This window comes from Lingula anatina, chromosome 3, assembly GCF_051362555.1.
Source record: "Lingula anatina isolate TDL-2025a chromosome 3, LinAna3.0, whole genome shotgun sequence".
Taxonomy (NCBI): domain Eukaryota; kingdom Metazoa; phylum Brachiopoda; class Lingulata; order Lingulida; family Lingulidae; genus Lingula; species Lingula anatina.
This window is the reverse complement of record NC_141769.1, coordinates 25,220,412-25,245,246: the sequence shown is the minus strand read 5'-3', so window position 1 is coordinate 25,245,246 and position 24,835 is coordinate 25,220,412. Positions and strand designations below refer to the sequence as shown.

General features: G+C 36.7%; 3 protein-coding genes across 3 annotated transcripts; all 3 read right to left on the bottom strand.

The window, feature by feature from the left end:
- Window positions 1–2,251: 2,251 nt before the first annotated feature.
- On the bottom strand, window positions 2,252–4,751 carry LOC106171474 (zymogen granule membrane protein 16-like). Its single transcript, XM_013551845.2, has 3 exons — window positions 4,435–4,751; window positions 3,939–4,071; window positions 2,252–3,505 (listed from the first exon to the last, which is right to left on the bottom strand). The coding sequence occupies exons 1-3, from the start codon at window positions 4,733–4,735 to the stop codon at window positions 3,199–3,201; spliced, it is 741 nt and encodes a 246-aa protein (XP_013407299.2). The 5' UTR covers window positions 4,736–4,751; the 3' UTR covers window positions 2,252–3,198.
- Window positions 4,752–8,604: 3,853 nt separating this feature from the next.
- Window positions 8,605–10,151, bottom strand: LOC147763125 (zymogen granule membrane protein 16-like). Its single transcript, XM_087008755.1, has 3 exons — window positions 9,839–10,151; window positions 9,353–9,485; window positions 8,605–8,911 (listed from the first exon to the last, which is right to left on the bottom strand). Exons 1-3 carry the CDS (start codon window positions 10,137–10,139, stop codon window positions 8,605–8,607), a joined length of 741 nt encoding a protein of 246 aa, XP_086864881.1. The 5' UTR covers window positions 10,140–10,151.
- Window positions 10,152–17,614: 7,463 nt separating this feature from the next.
- Window positions 17,615–20,532, bottom strand: LOC147763124 (zymogen granule membrane protein 16-like). The gene is made up of 3 exons (XM_087009166.1): window positions 19,949–20,532; window positions 18,815–18,944; window positions 17,615–18,264 (listed from the first exon to the last, which is right to left on the bottom strand). Exons 1-3 carry the CDS (start codon window positions 20,247–20,249, stop codon window positions 17,967–17,969), a joined length of 729 nt encoding a protein of 242 aa, XP_086865292.1. The 5' UTR covers window positions 20,250–20,532; the 3' UTR covers window positions 17,615–17,966.
- Between the last annotated feature and the right edge of the window lie 4,303 nt (window positions 20,533–24,835).

Below are 24,835 nucleotides of genomic sequence, written 5' to 3'. Positions count from 1 at the left end.
TCAATCACATCAGCGTCATCTCCTGGAAAACCATCGCCTGTGAGGCTTACATATAGGTCTGTGCTTATGTGGGTGTTTTTCAATATTTGGATTAATCTGTTATATGTCTGTTTAATATCCTTTTAACAAAATTTGTGTCAAATTTATCGGCGTGTGTTTAGAGGTGTCCGTTGCGTTTGTAGAATGAGCTTTTTCTTTTACTTATCCACCATTGATAACAATTGTACACATTTGGTATTATAGGCATTATAACCATTCAAATGCACGAAATTAACCATCACATTAAAAATTGCAAATAATATTCTTTTTCCAGAGCAAGCCGAACATTTTGACATACGCACTCGTATTTTGTAAACAAACATTGTTATCCCAACGTTGCCTAGAAATCACGATGTGTTTTAGCCAAAGGCACTGCAATCACGTTCATTATGTCAGCAAATTTAGAAAACATTATATTGGGTCCGTCAAAACATGGTGTACACTAATATGATGACAGATAACACACGACACTCCTTGCTTTTATTTCCATAATATTGCAGGGGCGGATCCAGGTACTTATTTTGTCAAGGCTTCTGGATCCCAACACTACTATATATACATTTATCATTTCTTCAAATTATTTCTAAGCTTTAGTCTTAATCATATATACAGCACCATATATACACCATATATCTTCATTTGAAAATGGTATGCTCCTGGGGGTAGTATAATTCTGCAAGCAGCAATGCACGTAATCTGATTTAAAATTAACATTTAGAATCTCTCATCCATGTCGCTGTCCTGCAAACAGTCATTGTGGAAAACTTATAATCTGTTAAAACGAGTGCTTTTACCCAAATTAAATCTAAATTATTTAATGGAAAGCGTATTGATTCATTTTGTACAATGGGTTATGTAAAATGCCAAACTCGAGCCTTACACAGCGTCTATATTGACACAATAGCATCACAACAAATTATATGCAATGAGCTACGCTAAGGGAGGAAATGATGGCAGCCATGTTAGAGTCGGTGATTTTCTATGTGAGGTAGAGACTCAAATCAATTTAAATGTTGAGACTACTTAAATGTCAGCTTTGTCGATCTGGAGAGTATGCATATAGGAATCAACCTTGCGTTCAAGTGGTGGGCCGTTTGCTTTGTTTTTTTCACATGTAAAGTCGGGGATTTCTTAGAGCTTGCTGTCATGCTTGTTGGCTTATTTGTGTAGGGATCTCAGATACAGTTGTTTCGTCTCTGTTCTAGAGACACAAAGACTGGGTGCTAAATTTAATTCGTTTATCTTCAGGACATAGAGCAACAGACCCAAACACCGTCCTTGAGGTACCGTTGGTGAACCTTCCCTCTTACATGATTTGAAGTTGTATATACTCTGTCTCTTTTTGGTGAGGCAGGCGGGAATACAGCAAATAATCGCTTCATGTAACCCCGATGGCCTGGATTTTGTTTAAAAGATTGCTTAATTAATTGGAACATATCTATTTTGCATTCCCCATAGAAACGTCATATGACTATTTAGTCGGGACCTTGAATCAGGAAAAATATATATCGGAACCCAGGCCTAACGTCGACCACACTCGTTGCTGTGAAAATTGTGGTTCCCAATTATCATTAAAAAGCATTTGATTACCTTTGTTACCGGCGAAACTTTTATTTGCATTATTTATTTGCATTATTAATATCAGGATTTGGAACAAAAGACGTTTATTGTGACAACAGATGGCTCGTTGTGATGAGAAGATATGACAACACAATTATCTTTAATAGAAACTGGAATGAATATAAGCTTGGTTTTTGGGATCCCCGCCTACAGTTCTGGATGAGCAATGAGGCCCTTCATGCGTTAACCAGTCAATGTTGATATGTTGTCCTACTACGGCAATTATTACTACGTCAAATGGAACCTGTTCAAAATTCAGAAAGAGACTGCAATATGCTGCAGACGCCACTACTCTCGAGTCCTACAACACAACGAGCACGGCTGGACTTGAGGAAATCCTTGAGCGTCCTTTTGGAACTACTGACAACATTAATACCTACTCTTCTATTAACTCTAATAAAAATTGTGCTGAGCAACACGTAGGCAATATTACTTATAATTTAAAAAATAATGACATTTCAGCACGGGGTTTCGTTGGCTTAGAGGGCATTATAAAACTCGTATAGGCAAGACATAGCGCCCAAAGTCTACCGTTTTCTCCTTTCATTTTGGTTGACAGTTATTTTCCTTCTCATCTTTGAGTTTATTCGACAAGTTTTATAAAGTAATGCATAAGATATCGCTGTCTTCTTAAAATACTGAAATAAAAGTTAAGAGCATTATACAATTAACGATGTTGGCTGAAGTTGATTTAATTTTTTCTGATTTCGCAAAACAACATTGACCAAAACGTAAGAGTCAATAAATGTAACATTTATATCATACCATACCTGAAGGTCGGTATACTTTTGTTAAAATTTACATAAGTACCATGCAATATATATATTTATATAGCAAATAACATGGCACACAAACTGCCAAGAATCACAATCGTTAATTTGGAAAAAAATCAAACTGAAGGACGCTTTCTTCAACAATAGGTGTGTCATTCAGAGTAAGTTATGACGGTTTTTCTTGAGAATATTTTATAATTATCGGTAATCTCTTCGCCCGGACTCCACTCTGAAGATACATATAACACCCAAAGAAATAATACATTTGGATTATCACCAAAGTCATCATTTAACAAAAATGTGGATCTTTTGTTTGAAATTCGTAGTGTTAGGAATAGAACTGCCCTTGATAATGACGTTGTGGATTGCTGTAGGTGCGACGCACACTGCATTGCATTGCAGCGGAACCGCTCAGCATTTCAAGGACCTGTCTGATTTACCACATCAAAAGGCTGAACCGTGAAAATATTGGACAGTGCAGAACGTTCACCTCCTACATTTCTTAAACACACATAATCGCGTTCGTCAACAATTTGTAGTCATTGAGCGGCCTTCTATTCGCCTTTGTGTCTCCGTCATATTTATTATCAACTTTTTGATACATTTTCGGTAAACGCACGTCTCTTTGACCGAGCGCATGTCGGTGAAAGTCGTTTTTTAATGATAATCCTTTACTGAACTGGAAAATCCAAAGACATTTATTGGAAATGTCCACGTAATTCACCACATTTTGAAACATGTACTGGGATATGATAAACCGAATCACTCATCTGCGGCAGTCCTCAAAATGAAATGATAGTTCATCAAGGATAAGGCCATAACTCCCCGAAACGTACCGTAATGGCCGTCCGCCGTGGCTGACTTCGTACACCGGTGACGTCTCTATGCCGTATGGTCCATAGCACGCGGTGTTCGTCACCAAGGCGATACTCCCAATAAGGAAGTATTCACCTTGATATTCCGTAACCCTCACGGTATGGATGAACTCGTTATTTGAAAGAACGACGCTGACTGGAGTCCCTGGAGTCCGTCCGCGTATCGATGTTCCAACGCCGCCATATACAAAACGGATACTAAAATGCAAATGCAATAATGGATATTTAAAATTTGAAAATTCCCGTTGAGACCAAAATAACGCTGGGCAAACAAAATATATTCTTAAGTCCGATAACAGTTCATTTTGCAATGTTTTGAGTGCCACTTAAAGATCACTTTTCAGAAGAAATTACCGGAGAGTTTTTTCTGTTTTCCCCTCTTTACGTGGATTCTAGCGCTCTTTTTAGTGTCGTACATGCATGATCACATGATCATTTATTCTAAAAAGACGCCAACGCAGATCTGACAACGTGGTTGAGAGCCGCATAGTTAAAATGCCTGGTTTAGCGTATTTTATGGTTATTCACATCCATTCTGAAACTCAACACTAGTTTTTGCACATTTCATGTTCATCTTGAGAATGAATATTCTGAAAACGAAAGTTCATCAGTATATGGTAGGCTTACTCACCTATATATACCATCATGACCATATTGGAGATCAAACCCGGTAATGTGACCTTTGTACGCGTAATCAAGGTCACTGAACCTGTTACCACCAGCACCACCGAAAGGTCCGTAAGGCACATCGCATATTTCTCGGACTACAAGAAAATGAAGAAAAATTGAAATATCATCCTATAATAAGCAAATATAATCTTTATTACCAATGTGCCTACTTTCTATGCTTCTTTAAAAAAGAATTTCTCCTATGACTTTTAGAATTTCAAGAAGATGAAAAACAGATGCAAAATGTATTTATTTAATTATTTTCAAGCAAATGCGCCACGCATATTTGTTTTTGGATTTATAGTTTTTTACTTGTTATAACTATGGCACAGTAAAAAAGACACCTTTCATTCTGAAGCATGTCTTTTCACTAGATGGAAATTCGTCACCCAAACAAAATGATAAATAAACGATGGAAGAAATAAGGAAAGAACAAGAAACGAAGAAGAAAAACGTACCTCCATTTGACCACGTAGATAAACCACCTTCGAGATGGTGCGGTCCCACATTACTATAAAGTTCACACTCGTGGGAGGCAGAATTATAGTTCACTCCGTAGCAGTCCGGCGTTCCACTACACTTTACAGTGCACTGCGTCATTGACCACGAAGTAAGTGTTTTAATAATATTTCCGTCAAATCGAGAATTTTTGAAGACATGATACCTTCCTTCAGACGTTTTGGAACAGACCAAACCGGTATAAAGCAACAGGATTGCCAGAAGTAAAACGGAAATTATGTTGCTTTTTTGTTCTCTCATGTTTGAAGCGTGTGGTTGTGCGTCAGAAACAAAATGATAGAAATGCTCTTTTTAAGCGTTGTTTTATTTATGGTGGCGTTTGTGATTGATAATAAGCTGCGTTGTTACTGGCCAATAATATCCTGTGAATCAGATGCACAACGATGAATGGGACAGTTTATTAAAGCAGTTAGCCGACCATATCAAGAATCCAGTAAAACATGATAATTGGATTGAGATAATGAATCATCTGATATGAAACGAGTTTTTTCAAAAAAAGGTTCCACTGTGTAAATCGCTAGCGGAGCAGTGAGACTTGAAAGTAAAGTGGTGCTTGATCAGACCGGATGGTAACACAGCGAGACAATAAGCAACTGTTCTAAGGTACCTGAAATGCACTCAGAGAGCGCAACCTCTGCCAAGACAAATAATAAACTAATAATTAACCATAAATTAATTAATTGATTGATGGATCATTGCCAAAATCTAAACATTTATCCCTTGCTCCATTTCTGACGTACTTTTAAAATTTTATCGAAATCTGTACACACTAAATCAATAAATTACTTCTAAAAATATTTATGACTTAACTAATTAATTAATTATCTTATTGATTAATGGTTCATCGCTTAAATCTAATCATTTTGTCCTTGACCAATAGTGACTTTTTTATGAAAATTTCAGCAAAATCCGTCCACTCCGTTTTTGGGGCCTGACGCTCTCCACAGACAAACCCAAACCTACGGGTAACAAAAACATAACCTCGACTCCTTGTCGGAGAATTATGACATAAGAGTTATAGCATGGCACTGAGAGGCCGGAGGAGTGGCAGTATATTTGTCATTCAGCTTTTGTCATCAATAACATATTACAAGAAAGACAGGCTCGCCAAAACGGGGCGTGCATTGTGTGTTGGAAAACCATCGCCTGTGAGGCTTACATATAGGTCTGTGCTGATGTGGGTGTTTTTCAATATTTGGATTAATCTGTAACATGTCTGTTTAATATCCTTTTAACAAAATTTGTGTCAAATTTATCTTAGAATCATTTGGAATAGTTTAGTATTATTTTTTTTTATATTTACGGCGTGTGTTTATAGGTGACCTTGTTTTAGCCAAAGGCACTGCAATCACGTTCATTATGTCAGCAAATTTAGAAAACATTATATTGGGTCCGTCAAAACATAGTGTACACTAATTTGATGACAGATAACACACGACACACCTTGTGTTTATTTCCATCGAATTGCAGGGGCGGATCCAGGTACATGTACTTTTTTTGTCAAGTCTTCTGGATCCCAACACTGCTATATACACATTAATCATTTCTTCAAATTATTTCTAAGCCTTAGTCTTAAACATATATACAGCACCATATTTACAGCATATCTTCATTTAAAATGGTATGCTCCTGGTAGTATAATTCTGCAGGCTCCAATGCACGTAAACCGAAAAAAAATTAACATTTAGAACCTCTCATCCATGTCACTGTCCTGCAAACAGTCATTGTTGAAAACTTATAATCTGTTAAAACGAGTGTTTTACCCAAATTAAATCTAAATTATTTAATGGAAAGCGTATTGATTCATTTTGTACAATGGGTTATGTAAAATGCCAAACTCGAGCCTTACACAGCGTCAATATTGACACAATAGCATCACAACAAATTATATGCAATGAGCTACGCTAAGGGAGGAAATAATGGCAGCCATGTTAGAGTCGGTGATTTTCTATGTGAGGTAGAGACTCAAATCAATTTAAATGTTGAGACTACTTAAATGTCAGCTTTGTCGATCTGGAGAGTATGCATATAGGAATCAACCTTGCGTTTAAGTGGTTGCTTTGTTTTTTTCACATGTAAAGTCGGGGATTTCTTAGAGCTTGCTGTCATGCTTGTTGGCTTATTTGTGTAGGGATCTCAGATACAGTTGTTTCGTCTCTGTTCTAGAGACACAAAGACTGGGTGCTAAATTTAATTCGTTTATCTTCAGGACATAGAGCAACAGACCCAAACACAGTCCTTGAGGTACCATTGGTGAACCTTCCCTCTTACATGATTTGAAGTTGTATATACTCTGTCTCCTTTTGGTGAGGCAGGCGGGAATACAGCAAACAATCGCTTCATGTAACCCCGATGGCCTGGATTTTGTTTAAAAGATTGCTTAATTAATTGGAACATATCTATTTTGCATTCCCCATAGAAACGTCATATGACTATTTAGTCGGGACCTTAAATCAGGAAAAATATATATCGGAACCCAGGCCTAACGTCGACCACACTCGTTGCTGTGAAAATTGTGGTTCCCAATTATCATTAAAAAGCATTTGATTACCTTTGTTACCGGCGAAACTTTTATTTGCATTATTTATTTGCATTATTGATATCAGGATTTGGAACAAAAGACGTTTATTGTGACAACGGATGGCTCGTTGTGATGAGAAGATATGACAACACAATTATCTTTAATAGAAACTGGAATGAATATAAGCTTGGTTTTTGGGATCCCCGCCTACAGTTCTGGATGAGCAATGAGGCCCTTCATGCGTTAACCAGTCAATGTTGATATGTTGTCCTACAACGGCAATTATTACTACGTCAAATGGAACCTGTTCAAAATTCAGAAAGAGACTGCAATATGCTGCAGACGCCACTACTCTCGAGTCCTACAACACAACGAGCACGGCTGGACTTGAGGAAATCCTTGAGCGTCCTTTTGGAACTACTGACAACATGAATACCTACTCTTCTATTAACTCTAATAAAAATTGTGCTGAGCAACACGTAGGCAATATTACTTATAATTTAAAAAATAATGACATTCCAGCACGGGGTTTCGTTGGCTTAGAGGGCATTATCAAACTCGTATAGGCAAGACATAGCGCCCAAAGTCTACCGTTTTTCTCCTTTCATTTTGGTTGACAGTTATTTTCCTTCTCATCTTTGAGTTTATTCGACAAGTTTTATAAAGTAATGCATAAGATATCGCTGTCTTCTTTAAATACTGAAATAAAAGTTAAGAGCATTATACAATTAACGATGTTGGCTGAAGTTGATTTAATTTTTTCTGATTTCGCAAAACAACATTGAGTCAATAAATGTAACATTTATATCATACCATACCTGAAGGTCGGTATACTTTTGTTAAAATTTACATAAGTACCATGCAATATATATATTTATATAGCAAATAACATGGCACACAAACTGCCAAGAATCACAATCGTTAATTTGGACAAAAATCAAACTGAAGGACGCTTTCTTCAACAATAGGTGTGTCATTCAGAGTAGGTTATGACGGTTTTTTCTTGAGAATATTTTATAATTATCGGTAATCTCTTCGCCCGGACTCCACTCTGAAGATACATATAACACCCAAAGAAATAATACATTTGGATTATCACCAAAGTCATCATTTAACAAAAATGTGGATCTTTTGTTTGAAATTCGTAGTGTTAGGAATAGAATTGCCCTTGATAATGACGTTGTGGATTGCTGTAGGTGCGACGCACACTGCATTGCATTGCAGCGGAACCGCTCAGCATTTCAAGGACCTGTCTGATTTACCACATCAAAAGGCTGAACCGTGAAAATATTGGACAGTGCAGAACGTTCACCTCCTACATTTCTTAAACACACATAATCGCGTTCGTCAACAATTTGTAGTCATTGAGCGGCCTTCTATTCGCCTTTGTGTCTCCGTCATATTTATTATCAACTTTTTGATACATTTTCGGTAAACGCACGTCTCTTTGACCGAGCGCATGTCGGTGAAAGTCGTTTTTTAATGATAATCCTTTACTGAACTGAAAAATCCAAAGACATTTATTGGAAATGTCCACGTAATTCACCACATTTTGAAACATGTACTGGGATATGATAAACCGAATCACTCATCTGCGGCAGTCCTCAAAATGAAATGATAGTTCATCAAGGATAAGGCCATAACTCCCCGAAACGTACCGTAATGGCCGTCCGCCGTGGCTGACTTCGTACGCCGGTGACGTCTCTATGCCGTATGGTCCATAGCACGCGGTGTTCGTCACCAAGGCGATACTCCCAACAAGTAAGTATACACCATGATATTCCGTCACCCTCACGGTATGGATGAACTCGTTATTTGAAAGAACGACGCTGACTGGAGTCCCTGGAGTCTGTCCGCGTATCGAAGTTCCAACGCCGCCATATAAAAAACGGATACTAAAATGCAAATGCAATAATAGATATTTAAAATTTGATAATTCCCGTTGAGACCAAAATAACGCTGGACAAACAAAATATTTTCCTATGTCCGATATCAGTTCATTTTGCAATGTTTTGAGTGCCACTTGAAGATCACTTTTCAGAAGAAATTACCGGAGAGTTTTACTGTTTTCCCCTCTTTACGTGGATTCTAGCGCTCTTTTTTTTGTGTCGTACATGCATGATCACATGATCATTTATTCTAAAAAGACGCCAACGCAGATCTGACAACGTGGTTGAGAGCCGCATAGTTAAAATGCCTTGTTTAGCGTATTTTATGGTTATTCACATCCATTCTGAAAACTCAACACTAGTTTTTGCACATTTCATGTCCATCTTCATAGAATGAATAATCTGAAAACGAAATTCATCAATATATGGTAGGCTTACTCAACTCACCTATATATACCATCATGACCAAATTGGAGATCAAACCCGGTAATGTGACCTTTGTACGCGTAATCAAGGTCACTGAACCTGTTACCACCAGCACCGCCGAAAGGTCCGTAAGGCACATCGCATATTTCTCGGACTACAAGAAAATGAAGAAAAACTGAAATATCATCCTATAAAAAGCAAATTCAATCTTTATTACCAATGTGCCTACTTTCTATGCTTCTTTAAAAAAGAATTTCTCCTATGACTTTTAGAATTTCAAGAAGATGAAAAACAGATGCAAAATGTATTTATTTAATTATTTTCAAGCAAATGCGCCACGCATATCTGTTTTTTGATTTATAGGGTTTTTTTAAACTTGTTATAACTATGGCACAGTAAAAAGGACACCTTTCATTCTTAAGCATGTTTTTTCACTAGATGGGAATTTGTCACCCAAACAAAATACTAAATAAAAGAAATAAGGAAAGAACAAGAAGAAAAACGTACCTCCATTTGACCACGTAGATAAACCACCTTCGAGATTGTGCGGTCCCACATTACTATAAAGTTCACATTCGTGGGAGGCAGAATTAAAGTTCACTCCGTAGCAGTCCGGCGTTCCACTACACCTCACAGTGCACTGCGTCATTGACCATGAGGTAAGTTTTTTCATAATAGTTCCGTCAAATCGAGAATTTTTGGTGACATGATACCTTCCTTCAGACGTTCTGGAACAGGCCAAACCGGTATTAAGCTCAAGGATTGCCAGAAGTAAAACGGGGGTCATCTTGCCTTTTTGTTCTCTCATGTTAGAAGTGTGTGGTTGTGCGTCAGTAACAAAATGATAGAAATGCTCTCTGTAAGCGTTGTTTTATTTATGGTGGCGTTTGTGACTGATAATGAGCTGCGTTGTTACTGGCCAATAATATCCTGTGAATCAGATGCACAACGATGAATGGCACAGCTTAAAGCAGTTAGCCAACCATGTATTCAAGAATCCAGTAAAAAAGAATAATTGGATAGGGACAATGAATTACTTGATTTGATAGTTTTTTTTAAGTGTTTACTGAGTACATCGTTATCGGAAGCAGTGAGACTTGAAAAGTATAGTGGTACTTGATCAGACCGGATGGTACATGTAACACAGGGAGGCGGTAAGCAACTGTTGTAATGTACCAGAAAAGCACTCAGAAAGCACATCTTCCAAGACAAATAATAAACTAATAATTAACCGTTAATTAATTGATGGATCATCGCCAGAATCTAATCATTTATCCTTTGCCCCATTTCTGACCTACCCTTAAAATTTGATCGAAATCTGTACACACTAAATTTATCAATTACTTATAATATAAAATATATTAAAAATATATAAATAATTTATATCTTTATTTACTGATTAATAAATCATCTAATTGATTAATGGTTCATTGCTTAAATCTAATCATTTCGTCCTTGACCAATAGTGACTTTTTTCTGAAAATTTCAGCAAAATCTGTCCACTCCGTTTTTGGGGCCTGACACTCTCCACAGACAAACCCAAAAACTAACGGTAACAAAAACACAACGTCGACTCCTTGTCGGAGAATTATAACATAAGTATTGTAAAGGGTGGCACTGAGAGGACGAGAGAGGAGGCATTATAGCGTGGCAGTATATTTGTCATTCAGCTTTGGTCATCAATAACTTATTGCAGGTATGAAAGAAAGGACAGGCTCACCAGATCGGGGTGTGCATTTTATAATGAGAAGATCAATCACTTCAGCGTCCCATTTTGGAAAACCATCGACTGTGAGGCCAACATATTAAGTCAGAATTAACCTGTAACATGAATAATTAGGAATATTTTATTTTTTTAAATATATTTACAGCGTGTTTAGAGAAACGTCCATTGAGTTTGAGATTGATATTTTTTTTATCTTCCTATAGAATGGGATTTTCCTTTTCCTTATCCTCCATTGATAACAATTCTACACATTTGCCATTATGGGCATAATAACCATACAAATGCACAAAATGAACCATCATATTAAAATATTGCAAAGGATATTCTTTTTCCAGAACAAGCCGAACATTTGACATACTTTGAAAAGATAATCCCCAACGTTGCCTGGAAAATAATTTATTTCAGCCAAAAGCACTGCAAACACGTTTAATATTTCACCAAACTGGGCAAACAATATATTTGGTCCGTTAAAACATGGTGTGCACTGATATGATAAACCACATGACAGATAACTCATGACATGCACTCCTTACGTTTATTTTCATCAAATTGCAGGAGCGGATCCAGGTATTTTCTGACAGTCTTCAACATCCCGACACAGCCATATACACATTCATCATTAATCACCATCAGCGTTGTTATCAGCATCATCCATATTGTCACTTCAAATGCAGATTATTGGAATTTACGTGAAGGAGATCATGCATTATTTGCGTACAAGAACAAATTGATATCAAGTGCTGTACAGCCGACGTTTGACTTTAGACACGTAAAAGAAATAATTGATCTTACAAAATGCAAACTGGGGTAGTTTTACCTATTGGGTTGCTAATTTGTAAGGTTTGTTCTTTTATTCTGTCCGTTTAGCTTTGTCGCGGAAGCAACAATTATTGTAAATAATTGTGTTTATGGAGGAAATGGCAGGGTAATAGGAGATAGTTTTAGTTTAGGGTGTCTATGTTTTTAGACTAAGAACAGAGTGTAACAGGTGACATGGGCTGTGTCTACGCACGCACATCTAGTGGACAAAGACATGGAAATACTGGATTTGGTGCAAGCCAGTCAGTTTTTAACTGTGGCTAAGTGCAGTGATTATAGTACACTTGAAGTGTTTTATCAGCTACACTTAAAGCTCACTAACTTTATAATTTTATTAAATTTTAATAATGGCGTTCAGTCTTTCTACCTGGAGGCTGCGAGTTCATATGGACATCACTCATCTAATTTTAATCCTTTTGGATGATTTACTCCATGCCTCAACGATACCTGTTTTGCTGATGTCTGAATTTTTTTGGGCATACTTTTGTCTTCTATTCTGCCTCCTGTTCAGCACCAGCGTTTGAGGGAATGTTTGTGCATTTTTTTGCTCCATTGTATGGGGGATGTATGTGTGATCCTTCAGTTTTATGTTGTTGCTATCCCCCATCTTGTAACCTAGTATCATTTTACATTTCGTCATTTTAATAAATGACAATGTCAGTCATATGGACTTATTTCTTGTTTTATTTTGAGCAAAAACTGAACTTCGTTGTGCTTGTTAACATCTGGCTACATAAATCGTTTTTGTCTGATTGCATTTCTGTCGTCATCACTAACAATCAATTTGATTGAAAGCTAATTGTTTACGAATGGCATGGTTCTCTGGTAACCTATACACATGTATACCTGTAAGATGTTATGTTATTTCAATAAATTCTGATTAAGAGCACCTTTTGCATTTTATGCAGTCAAGTATTATACAGAACGAAAATAAGTGTGTTTTTTCTTTTTTCTACATGTATATTTTTTAAAATATATTTTGTAATTTTGTAAATTGGTATTATTTTGGAATTATTTGCTTGCAGTTCATAAAAACCTTTCCAAACCGTCATATAACTTCCTATCTTGCCTTGAATTTTAAAACGCCTTACACAAAATACGTACTTAAAGCAGAAGCAAGCACTATCATTTTAACAGTAAAATGTTCCTAACCACAATGAATTCATCATGGTGATTATGCTACATTCACATAAACACATAATCGCCAAATTTTTATCTGAAATCTTTAAAGCGATTTATTTGTTTCACAATGTGCACAGCAATTGTTAATCTATTTAAAAAATATTCGAGTCCTGCTTGTTTGTTGATTTCTAAACATTAGTCTTGACATACATGCGACACGAGGGTGATTGATAAGAAATAAGTTGAAAATCAATGATGGGAAATCTGAACTTTTAGTTGTAACCCAGCCACATAATCAGAAAATATCAGAAAAAAATTGACCTCAAAATTGGATCCAGTATCATTAAGCCAACGTCCCATGCTAAGAATCTTGGTGTTTTTTTAGATAGAACACTTTCTATGAATAAACAAATTGCTAGCATATGTAAGTCAGCAGTATATAACATTAGGAACATACAGACCCGCCAGAAAGTCCCCTTACTTACTCTACGGGTCGCTGCGGGTTGTCCATACGGCCTGGCGCGGTAACCATGGAAATAACATTGTCATCTCATCCATAAAACGAAAGACAACCAATGAAAATAGAATAAATAAATATTTACACGCTTCATGGCTACGTATGTATCGGTAACGTATGTATCGTATTAACGTAACAAACAGAATGAACGGCGTACAAACGTGCACACATATACAAAGTCGCACGCACTAACAAAGCCGTGACAACAGAAAACAATCAATGGAATCAGAAAAGAACACTTTCATATTATTTGGCTATGTACATATCGGTAAGGTATGTATCATATGAACAATTTTCACAGATAGTTAAAGGCAAGAAATGATATTTGTCTCGTTTTCTTTCCTTTTAATGTAACATTAAGACATAAGTGTTGGCGCACAAAACGAAAGACAACCAATGAAAATAGTTACCATGTGGCGTGTAAATACTTTTATTTTTTATTGTTTGTTGTCCGCCTTATTCTTACGATATACAACATTACAATAAGACGGAAATGCAGGGCAAGTAAAGATTACTTGTCTTGAAACCGTTTGTTGAAATTGTTTATATGATACATACGTCACCGATACATACGTTACCAAATAATGTGAAGGTATTGTTTTCTGATTTCATTGTTTGTTCTCTGTTGTCGCGACTCTGTGGTTGCGTGCGACGTTGTATATGTGCGCACGCATGTTATTACGTCCCTCATTCTTCTTTGTTACGTTAAAATGATACATATGTTACCATAAAGCGTGTAAATATTTTTTATTCTATTTTCATTGGTTGTCTTTCCTTTAGTGCGCCAACACTATTTTAATGAAACACATGTAAATTACGTAAATGTTGGCCCACAAAGCGATAGAAAACCAATGAAAATAGAATAAATATTTACACGCTTCATGGTAACGTATGTATCGGTAACGTATGTATCATTTTAGCGTAACAAAGAAGAATAAGCGACGTAAAACAAGCGTGCGCACATATACAACGTCGCAAATAACGTGAAGGTATTGTTTTCTGATTTCAATGTTTGTTCTCTGTTGTCGCGACTCTGTGGTTGCGTGGGACGTTGTATATGTGCGCACGCATGTTATTACGACGCTCATTCTTCTTTGTTACGTTAAAATGATACATACGTTACCATAAAGCGTGTAAATATTTTTTATTCTATTTTCATTGGTTGTCTTTCCTTTAGTGCGCCAACACTATTTTAATGAAACACATGTAAATTACGTAAGTGTTGGCCCACAAAGCGATAGAAAACCAATGAAAATAGAATAAATATTTACACGCTTTATGGTAACGTATGTATCGGTAACGTATGTATCATTTTAACGTAACAAAGAAGAATAAGCGACGTAAAAACAAGCGTGCGCACATATACAACGTCGCACGCAACCACAGAGTCGCGACAACAGAGAACAAACAATGAAATCAGAAAACAATACCTTCACGTTATTTGGGTGTCCGATAAGGATTACTTGCCGGTTCCCCTACCCTGAAATTATCATGCGGCCTCTATTGTTCGACCATACGGGGCAGTGTTGGGAGACCATGCGACCTTTTGTTATGGGGACTTTCTGGCGGGACTGTAGGCGCAATTCGTAATCACCTATCTGACTCTGCTGCGGCTACAGTTACAAATTGTTTAGTAACATCTAGATTGGATTATTGTAATTCTATTTTATATGGTTGTCCAAAAAAAAAAATAAATAATAATAATAAAAAAAAAAAATTAAAAAAAAAAAAAATTAAGAAAGAAAGAAAAATAATAATAATAATAAAAAAAAACAGATTTTAAAAAAAGCGTATTCAGAACATCTCAGCTCTATTGTTAACCCGTACATCCATGAGTTACAATATCACCCTAGTTTTAAAAGAGTTACATTGGCTACCTCTGGAAGCCAAGATTTTATTTAAATTTCTAGTCTTTGTCCATGATGCTTTTTACAAAGTTGCACCGATCTACTTAAAATGAATTACTCACTCACTATGCTCCAGCAAAAAACCTGCGGTCTGTAGACAAATTGCTATTTAAGCCGGTAAAAATGCGCCTAAAAACTTATGGTGACATTTCTTTTAAATCAGCAGGTCCAAAGGAATGGAATTTATTACTACTGGAAATCCAATCAATTGAGTCTACCAAACATTTAAAAAAAGAATTGAAGACATACCTATTCAGGAAATTTTTTGATTAATCGACTTTTAAATCGATTTTACAAATTTTGTAGAAATTGCAATTTTGCACTATAAGAAATAAGGCTGCTCTACCTATAATCCTTTCTGTGTGCAAAAAGGCTGTTTTTTTTATCTAGAATTGATTACTTTCTCTTAAGAAACATATTTTAGTTATGTACTGTAAGTGCTTTTATGTGAGAATCCGTATGTTTTATCTAGAATACTCTTATTTTTATTTTATTTTATTTATCTATTAATTTTTTTGTCGTTAAGTTCTGTAATTTTTCTTTTATCTATTCCTAATGATTGATTTCTTAAGTAATTGTTTTATGTATATGTAAAGTCTTCTGAACATGTTATAATGGATTTTAGACTAAAAATAAATCTATTATTATTATTATTATTATTATTATTATTATTATTATTATTATTATTATTATTACCTCTGAGCGATATTTTCTTATGCTTGTATAATTCTGCAAGCAGCGATGCACGTAAACCGGTATTAAATTACCATTTATAACTTCTCATCCATGTCACTGTCCTTCAAACAGTCAATGTGAGTAATGTACAATCTTTCTTTTTTTAGATAAAATGAATGCTTTTACCCCAATTAAAATCTAAATTATTTAATGGAGAGCATATTGATTCGTTTAATACAATAGATAATGCAAAACGCCAACCTCGTGCCATACACCGTTTGTATTGACACAATGGCATCGCAACAAATTACATGTAATGAGCTACGCTAAGTGAGGAAATAATTGCAGCCAAGTTAGAGTCGGTGATTTTGTTTAGTTTTTCATCTTTAAATTTTATCAAAAATAATGCAATAGGTAGTCAATGAGTAAACAACGCAACTCTGTTGTCAAATATGGTAATAACAACGAAACCAGTGTTTCAGTTCAACCAATAATACAATGTCTTCATCTGACAATAGTTGGTCTTGTTTATGAGTCAAAGAGGTTACACTTGTCTTTGTCTGAAAGAATTATACCACCTCTCTTGTGTATTTATAAATTGCCATGTTTTGTGCAAGAAGAATAGTACACTGTTTACTGTTTTCTCGGGTAACATATTTACAATTTTGTTGGAAATAAGGCAGTTGGGCAAAAACAGGATGCTTTTGCCACCGCGAAGACGCCGAGTCGTTTAAAATCGTATGTCCAAGGTACATGTAGACAGGCCGGACAGCATGGACCTTTTAATTTATCAAATTTCGGAACTCCTCTTGGGTTTGCCATGCTTTCCTAGAATTAAATCTGATAATTATTTTCCAAGAAAATTAGTTTCATACTTAAAATATGAGGCTTCAATCAGGGTGAGACATTATGTCAATATAGATAGGCGGTAGTTGAATTATTCAGAAGATGGTTGATATTCACCGTCAACCGATGGCAGTAAATTTCTATTGTTGAGAATACATGCTGTGTTGTTGTGGATTTTGACATATTCCAATAAAGATTTATGTGAGAAAATACCGATGAAACGCAGGTGATCATTACCACTTTAACTCCTCAAGTGTAGCTTTAAGTGCAAGGTATAGGGTTACCAGAAACGGTTATATAATGAACAGTACAAATCATATAAATACTTGGTAAACATGTATATACAGTATGCTTCAAATATGCAAGTCTATGATTTTCGCCTTTTTTCCTAATCATATTCTGAAAAACTGAGTTTGCATTTTTTTAACTTATGTTTTTACATAAAAAAAAATCTGGTCCACTTAAATGTGATGAGATAATTTCAGGGGGGACAATGAATAGTTGGTAAAAAAATTGCAAAACTCATTTTTTTTAGAAAAATAGAGACATTGTAAAAAGGTACCATGTAACCGAATTCAGAAAAAAAGCAGTGTTATATTATGGAATACACTGCATAAGTACCAAACGTTTTAATCCAAATAAAAAGATAAGAAGAAGAAAACGCTGACACAGGAATTTAATTGTGATTTTATATTTTGCAAAATAGATGCGCTTGCTTACTCCTTTCATGAAAAAAAGAAACGGACATATTTGAATTAAAACTTAAAAGTAAACTCCCAAGTTTCGCTATCTTTTTGTTCTCTTAATCGTCGGTTTCTTTGTAATTCAAGACGAGACTTCAAAAGCGTAATCTAAACTAAAAAAAATTACTACCTTTTCCCTTATGATTTATACCGATCCGTGCTATTTATTTAATGTTTTTCTGAAAATAAATTGACAAACTATGATTCTGAACTTGTTTGCGTATACAGGTGAGAACAAATTCAACGTAAATACATTAAGCCCTGAAAGAAGTCTCCGTTCTCAAAAACAATCCTCAAAATGCAAACTTAAAGCACTAACAAGGGATTCGTTTCTTCCCGAGACGTACCGCAGTGGGCGTCCGCCGTGACTCACTTCGTACGAATTTGACTTCTCAATGCCGTAAGGTCCGTAAGCTGCTTTGTTCGTCATTAAGGTGATACTTGAGAGATGATCACGATCCGTTAAGGTTACCCTCACTGTATGGATGTACTCGGTAGTTAATAAATCGACGCTGGTGAGACCCCCTCCAATCCCCCCATGTACCGACGCTGGGACTCCTCCGTATACAAAACGAATACTAAAATACAAATACAAATACGATGATGGGCATTTTAAACTTTAAAAACTAAAAAAGCACTCCGAGAGCGCAGACCTCCGCCAAGGCAGCAAAGTCTCCACCCAATGCCGTTTCACCCCTAAATTTTCATTCTATAAGGATTTAGTCTTTTTTATTTTTGATTATTGACTATTGATTGATTAATGATCTGGATCACCACAAAAACTAATAATCTGTTCCTTGGCCCACTTCTGACAGTTCCTGAAAATCTCATCAAAATCGATCCGTAACTTTTTCTGTAATGTTGCTAACAGACAGACAGTCAGACAGACAGACAGACAGATATATAGAGAGACAGACAAACTAACGGAACTAAAGACATAACCTCCTTGGCGGAGGTAAAAATATTGAGTTCTCAGGATGTAGGGTGCATGTAGACTGATAACGCATTACGTCATGTAAAGTAATTGCCCGATCATAATGACTGTTTCAGCACATATCACGGATATTCATATCAAATATTAAATCAGAAAAATAAAATATATGCTTATGGTAGGCTTGCTCTACTCACCTGTCTACTGAGTGACCATGTCGGACATCAAACCCCGTAATGTGACCTTTGTATGCGTCATCAATGTCACTAAAAATGTCATAGTCAAGGATACCATATGGTCCGAAAGACACTTCGCATATTTCACGGACTGCAAAAGAAAAGGAAGAGTCACCATACACTGTATATATGAATTTTACCATAATACATGGACATAAATTGCCTAACGCCGAATCACGTTACTTGTGAGACTTCTGAGTCGGGAAAAACGCTAAAATTTGTTTAAACTTTGAGTGCAAGCGCGCGCTGTGCAAATTTGTACTTTTCATATAAAAGTAAAAGTTTTATAAGTGAGCTGGCTTATGCGCAGAGTCAACAAAAGTTTGATATTTTAACTTGAACGATTTGTCTTTATCATTGCATAAAGATTCAGTACAGGCATACATGTTTCCAGTACCACTTCTTTCCATAGCCCGCCTATTATTAACCAAAATTATTCATTTTTGTGATCAGAACACGACGCTTGGCCAGATTGCTTGAGATGCCGATACTATCATTTGTGGATATGGACCCAGTGGTTAAGTATGTTTTGGCGGCCATATTGAAAAAAGTTGCCTGTGGTTCAAAGCTGTGGGTTCCATATCCAAATTTACGGTATCTTCATATCATGTGATTGTGCCATGTTTATGCTTTTATCTCCCACAAAAATTAAGTTAAACAAACTTATTATGAACTTTAGTTGTGTCAAATTAGGCGCCATCTTGAAAATACAGCCATATTAGATGTTTACATAGTATCACTGACTTAGTGGTGTTTCCATATTTGACACATTACTTACATATGTATGCCAGTAAATCATTTATATGTGAAATACTGAATTCATTTAAGGCAATTAACATTGTCAGATCTTCTTTTGACGGTCATACTAGAACAAAAAAGCCACAGGGTGACAGTAGGTGCTGGTTCCATATTAAAATATGCTAGCATCGCCATTTTAAGCATTGTGATCAAATTTCATGTTTTTATCACAAAAAAGAGCAATAAGCCTTTTTTGAACGGTTAAAGCATGAATAATAAGAACATTTCTTCTCGACAAAAGCAATACCTAATTTTTTTTATCTTAAAAAAGAAAAATAAACAAAAAACACCACCCACCTCCATTTGACCACGGCGGCAAATCCTGTCCACTATAATACGACCCCAGCTTACTGTGCAGTTCACACACTAGGGTGACCGAATTAAAGTTTACTCCGTAGCAACCCGACGCCCGGCTACATTTTCCAGAGCACTCCGTCATTGACCGTGATTTTGGGGTGTCGATAATATTCATTGCATCAAAACGAGCATTTTTGGTGACGCGATATTTTCCTTCAGATATTTTTGAACACACCAAAACGATATGAAGCAACAAAATTACGTTGAAGAAGAAATACGTTTTGCGTTCCCGTGCCCCCATCACTGTGCAGTGTACTTGTCCATCTCGGCAAGAAATTCCTGGAATTCTCCTCACGTACCGCGGAAAACTGATCCAAGGCGATCAATACGTCTGCTGTTTGAAGAAGGACCGTCATTGAAACGTGCATGATAGAACTATTACCTACTGCTGGTAAATAAATTATATGTACTTGTATAAACACATGTAGTACTCTTAAAGTGCTGAAGGACCTCATTTGAAGGCTCAGCTGTTGTGAATTTCAATTGAGAATTGAGAATTTCAATTGAATATTTCTTGGAATTATGGATTGCTGTTCTTTTTGTTTAGTCACAGATAACCGACAAGTTGTATTTGCCTCAGATTATGAAACACAGAGTAAACTTTTTAAAAAACATATACGAGAAAAATAGGTAATAAGGAATTAAACAAAAGCGTGAAATTGTGATTTTGGTCTACCTAATACATTCCAATAGCTGATACATAAAAAAAAATATATATATATTTAATGGTTTACATATGAAAGAATGACAGATGGTAATGTTTGTGTACCGCCTAAACCATTTCCTCAATGTCCATAGTTCGAAGTCTTCAGAGTGTGATGGTCATCATATGTTGAATTGTCATAACCGCACACATGACGAAACTGATCTCGATATGCCTCGGGTAACTCCGGCCATCCGAAAACAGCCGGGAACAAATCGGGTGGAATTAACAGACGATCAATGACGTGGATCACTCCGCTGGTGGTGCATATGTCAGTGGTGGTCAGTTGCGCTCCGTTTACAGTTATAGTTCCGTTATCTAAAAGAGACATGAATGCAAATTGGTAGTGACGGTGGTTGAATGAAATGTTAGACATTAAATAAAGAACAAATGTATGGAATAGCGGGAAGTAATCTTCTACTCCAAGAACAGAGAGCTTTAAATTGCCAAGTTGGTTATTGAGCAGCGTGCTATGGTTTTAACCTATTTCCAGTGATAAATATAGTATTCTAAAAAGGCAGTAATATCACATTAAGCCAGCCATTATCACTATAGCAAACCAGTTACACAACCAGTTTCTTAGAACATATTTTAAAAGTTCACATGGTATTGCAAATTAAACCCATTTAAACTATATATACAGGAACCATATTCGAAAAAAAAACCTTAGCTGATCACGTGCACGCGGTTCAAATGATGATGGTAGTGAATACAATCCCTAGAGGTTGAGCGAATGGTAACAACCGTCGTGATTAGACAAAATAATTTTGGGTTTGCTTCAGTCCATATACTTGTATTCTCTATAGATGAAATTTTGGCTGCTTACACAGTTTATTCACCCACAGCGAGAGACCACATTTCGTCTTCAATTCTTGTTTTTTGTAGAATCCTTTCTTAAAGATCGTCTGCAACACCTTGCTACACTTTAAGAGGTCTGGAAAGACAGATAAAGGCTTAAACTGCAATTAATTTTCGCGGTTCCGAAGGTTTGAAATTTATCACAGAAATGGTTTAAATCTTAAATAAAGTCTACGTCTTTTCTAAAACATAAATTTTATTTGTCATAAGCATCAAACAGGAATATGATACCAAGAGTTAACTAGAGCCTATGTACCATTGAGGAGGTCAGTGTCATTGGTCAACCTGTCCACCACTTCCTCCCCCAGCTCCTCGAAGGCAGCATCACTGGGGATAAATAGGGTACACCCTCCAAAGCCGTGGCCATGGTGACCGTAACCATAACTACTGCTGTGATGTGAACTGTGATCTAGAGAGAGAAAGAGAAAAAAATTGACAACTGACACTTCAGGTTTGCCAACATAACAGTACTTATGAACCGCATGTGCATTGTTAAAATGTTATTATATTCAAGTTAAAAAACAGGGAAAAAAAACGCGCGATATCAAAATGTAGGCTATCGATACAAGAAAAATGTGTAAAATAGGTGTTGTTGCGTAGAACATTTAAACGATTTCCACCCTTTTTTACGTGCTTTTAAATAGGTGTATTCTTTTCACACAAACATCGTTCCATACCTGAAAGCAAATCCGTTAGGTTCAGCAACTGCAGACCGGTCGTTATATCCCAGTCTGCGGCGGTGTCGTTATCCACAGTCTCCAGGTCAACGGGTAGACACAGGAGACAGTCTACCTGGTGGACCTTCCCGTTCTTAGCCTTCCAGCTGTCCTTAATCCGGGATCCGGACACATAGGTTTGCTGTGGGGGATAATGAGAAAGGTTGAAATATACTTGAAAACCAATAGAGAAGTCAGGCGCCTCACTGAATAATAATAATAATAATAATAATAATAATAATGATAATAATAATAATTATTATTATAATCAGGCAGGCTCTTCAGATAAGTTGACACTCTATCATGTCAAATCAGACATCTATAAATAAAAAGATTGTTACCATAGAGAATCTGGCTAAGGTTTAAACACAAAATCATATAATTCTATTCTTATAATGCTTTTAATTTAATGTAATCAACATGCTCTTAAAATACAGAAGACCCACAAACAAAGACCCCGTTCCCATACCTGGATCGATCTAGCAGGATCGGCCCCTCTCCGAGGGGTTTCTCGCTAAATTGCATTCAGCTTTAGTGGCTTAGATGTCTAGCACACCTACTGAAGTTGCTAAACGAAAGTTTTAATTGAAATTACTCCTAACAGCTTCAGTAGGCGTATCAGACATCAAAGTCGCTTAATCTGAATGCAATTTAGCGAGAAACTCCTCGAGGATGGGTTGATCCTGCTAGATCGATCTTGGTACGTCTAACGCAGGATCAGCTGGCACCAATTGTGATAACAGCAACTGGCTCCCTCTTACCTCGTGGTATACATTAATTCGCAGTTTTGTTCCAGCCAGAGTGTGATAGCTAGCGTCGTTCTTCAGCTCGTCGTATCCCAGAATGCCGGACACAAAATGTTGCTTTAACAGAGCCGTGATGTTGTCCACCGTGTCCGAGTTAGTGACATTCCAGAGCTGATCACGTGTCTCATCGGACAGCTTAGCGAAGCAATAGTCACTGGGTGCGAATACAGTGTAAGGTCCTGCCCAGTAGGTAGACAACAGTGACAATAGAATAGCTGGTCTAATTCAGAAATATTTTATTTATATTTTAAGTAATGAATTCAACTTATAATGCAATTTATTATCTTTTGTACCAATGATTTTCTAGACTTATTGAAGATACTCTATATATTTTATCACAATTTATTTATCTGTTTGTATTTTAACTCATGATATACTATGTACGATTGACATACACCAGTCACCCTTTTTATATATACATCCTACTTGTTCACAAACAAGAACGCTGAAATAAACTATTGACAAGGAAAAGCTATGACCATTGGATAATTGCATAAAATAAACATGACACAAAGACCAAATGTTCAGACTCTAGAGAATCTACTTACCACTGCCATATTCTAGTATATCAGTCACGTTGTACTTGTTTAAGAGTTCGTAGAATTTTGATGCCTTGATGAACAGCAATTCTTTCAAACCGAGCTCGTGGTCATCGTAACTGGAATGACCACGGCTACCGTGACCGCGGTTTCTATAGCCATGATTGGAGCCGCGGTCGTCACCATAGTTATCAGAATGCCCAGTAGAATAATCACCATGGCGATTGATATCACGGTATCCATGGTTACGTTGTTGATTGTTATAATCGGATGAATAGTCACCATGGCTACGTTGATGATGACCATACGGCGAGTCATGATTGTCCGAATTGCCATATCTTCTACGACTGTGTCCGGACTGGCGGTCGTATCCATCATTTTCAAGATTGGATCCCTGGTAACCGTGGTGTTGACTGTGGCCATAACCATCCCCGTCCCCATGTCGACCCCGACTATAGCCAGAACTGTGTTGGTTTCCATACCGCCTATACCCGTGTTGGTTTCCATAGTTACGGTTGCCATAGGCTGGGCCTTCCCAACCGGAGTCTTGTTGGTATCCATGGCGAGGCGAGCTGCTGTATGTCTCACTCTCGTAGTCATACCTGCTGTAGTGACTAAATGTTGGTCTACGACTGTTAAATGTCTCCGACTGTGCAAGTACTGTACAGAGAATACGGCTGAGAATAGCTAACTTCCAGATAGCTAGAAGGCCTGTTGACTCCATACTTGGCTGTCCCGCTCGATTCTGTGGGTTCTAAAATATAGCCTAGCAGTATGAATATAATCTGGCAATAGATATAAATTTTTTGTTGTCAGGCACTTTGAAAACCTCGTGTACTCATGCCGTTGTTCAATTAATGATTTGCCACCCAGCTCACTAGAGATTCCACCCAGCTGTTTTTGTTTTCACCATGAATCGTAAATTGGTAGTCTGTGTTTCTTTCTGTTTCCTACAATTGTACTGTTTAGCCCGGCAATATACAGAGGGCAGTAATAAAAACAACTTGCACAGAAGGTATGCTGTTTAATTAGGCATATAACAAATGTACTTTCATTGGTTCAGTTATAAAATTCGATTTATTTCTCTTTTAATTATCGCAGGCATTTGGCACGGCGAAACGCTAGCTTTAATGTCCTTAGCTCGAAGCCTTTTCCACCTGCTTTAGCTTGCAGCATTATCAGAGCTCCCGGCGTAATGGCGGCTG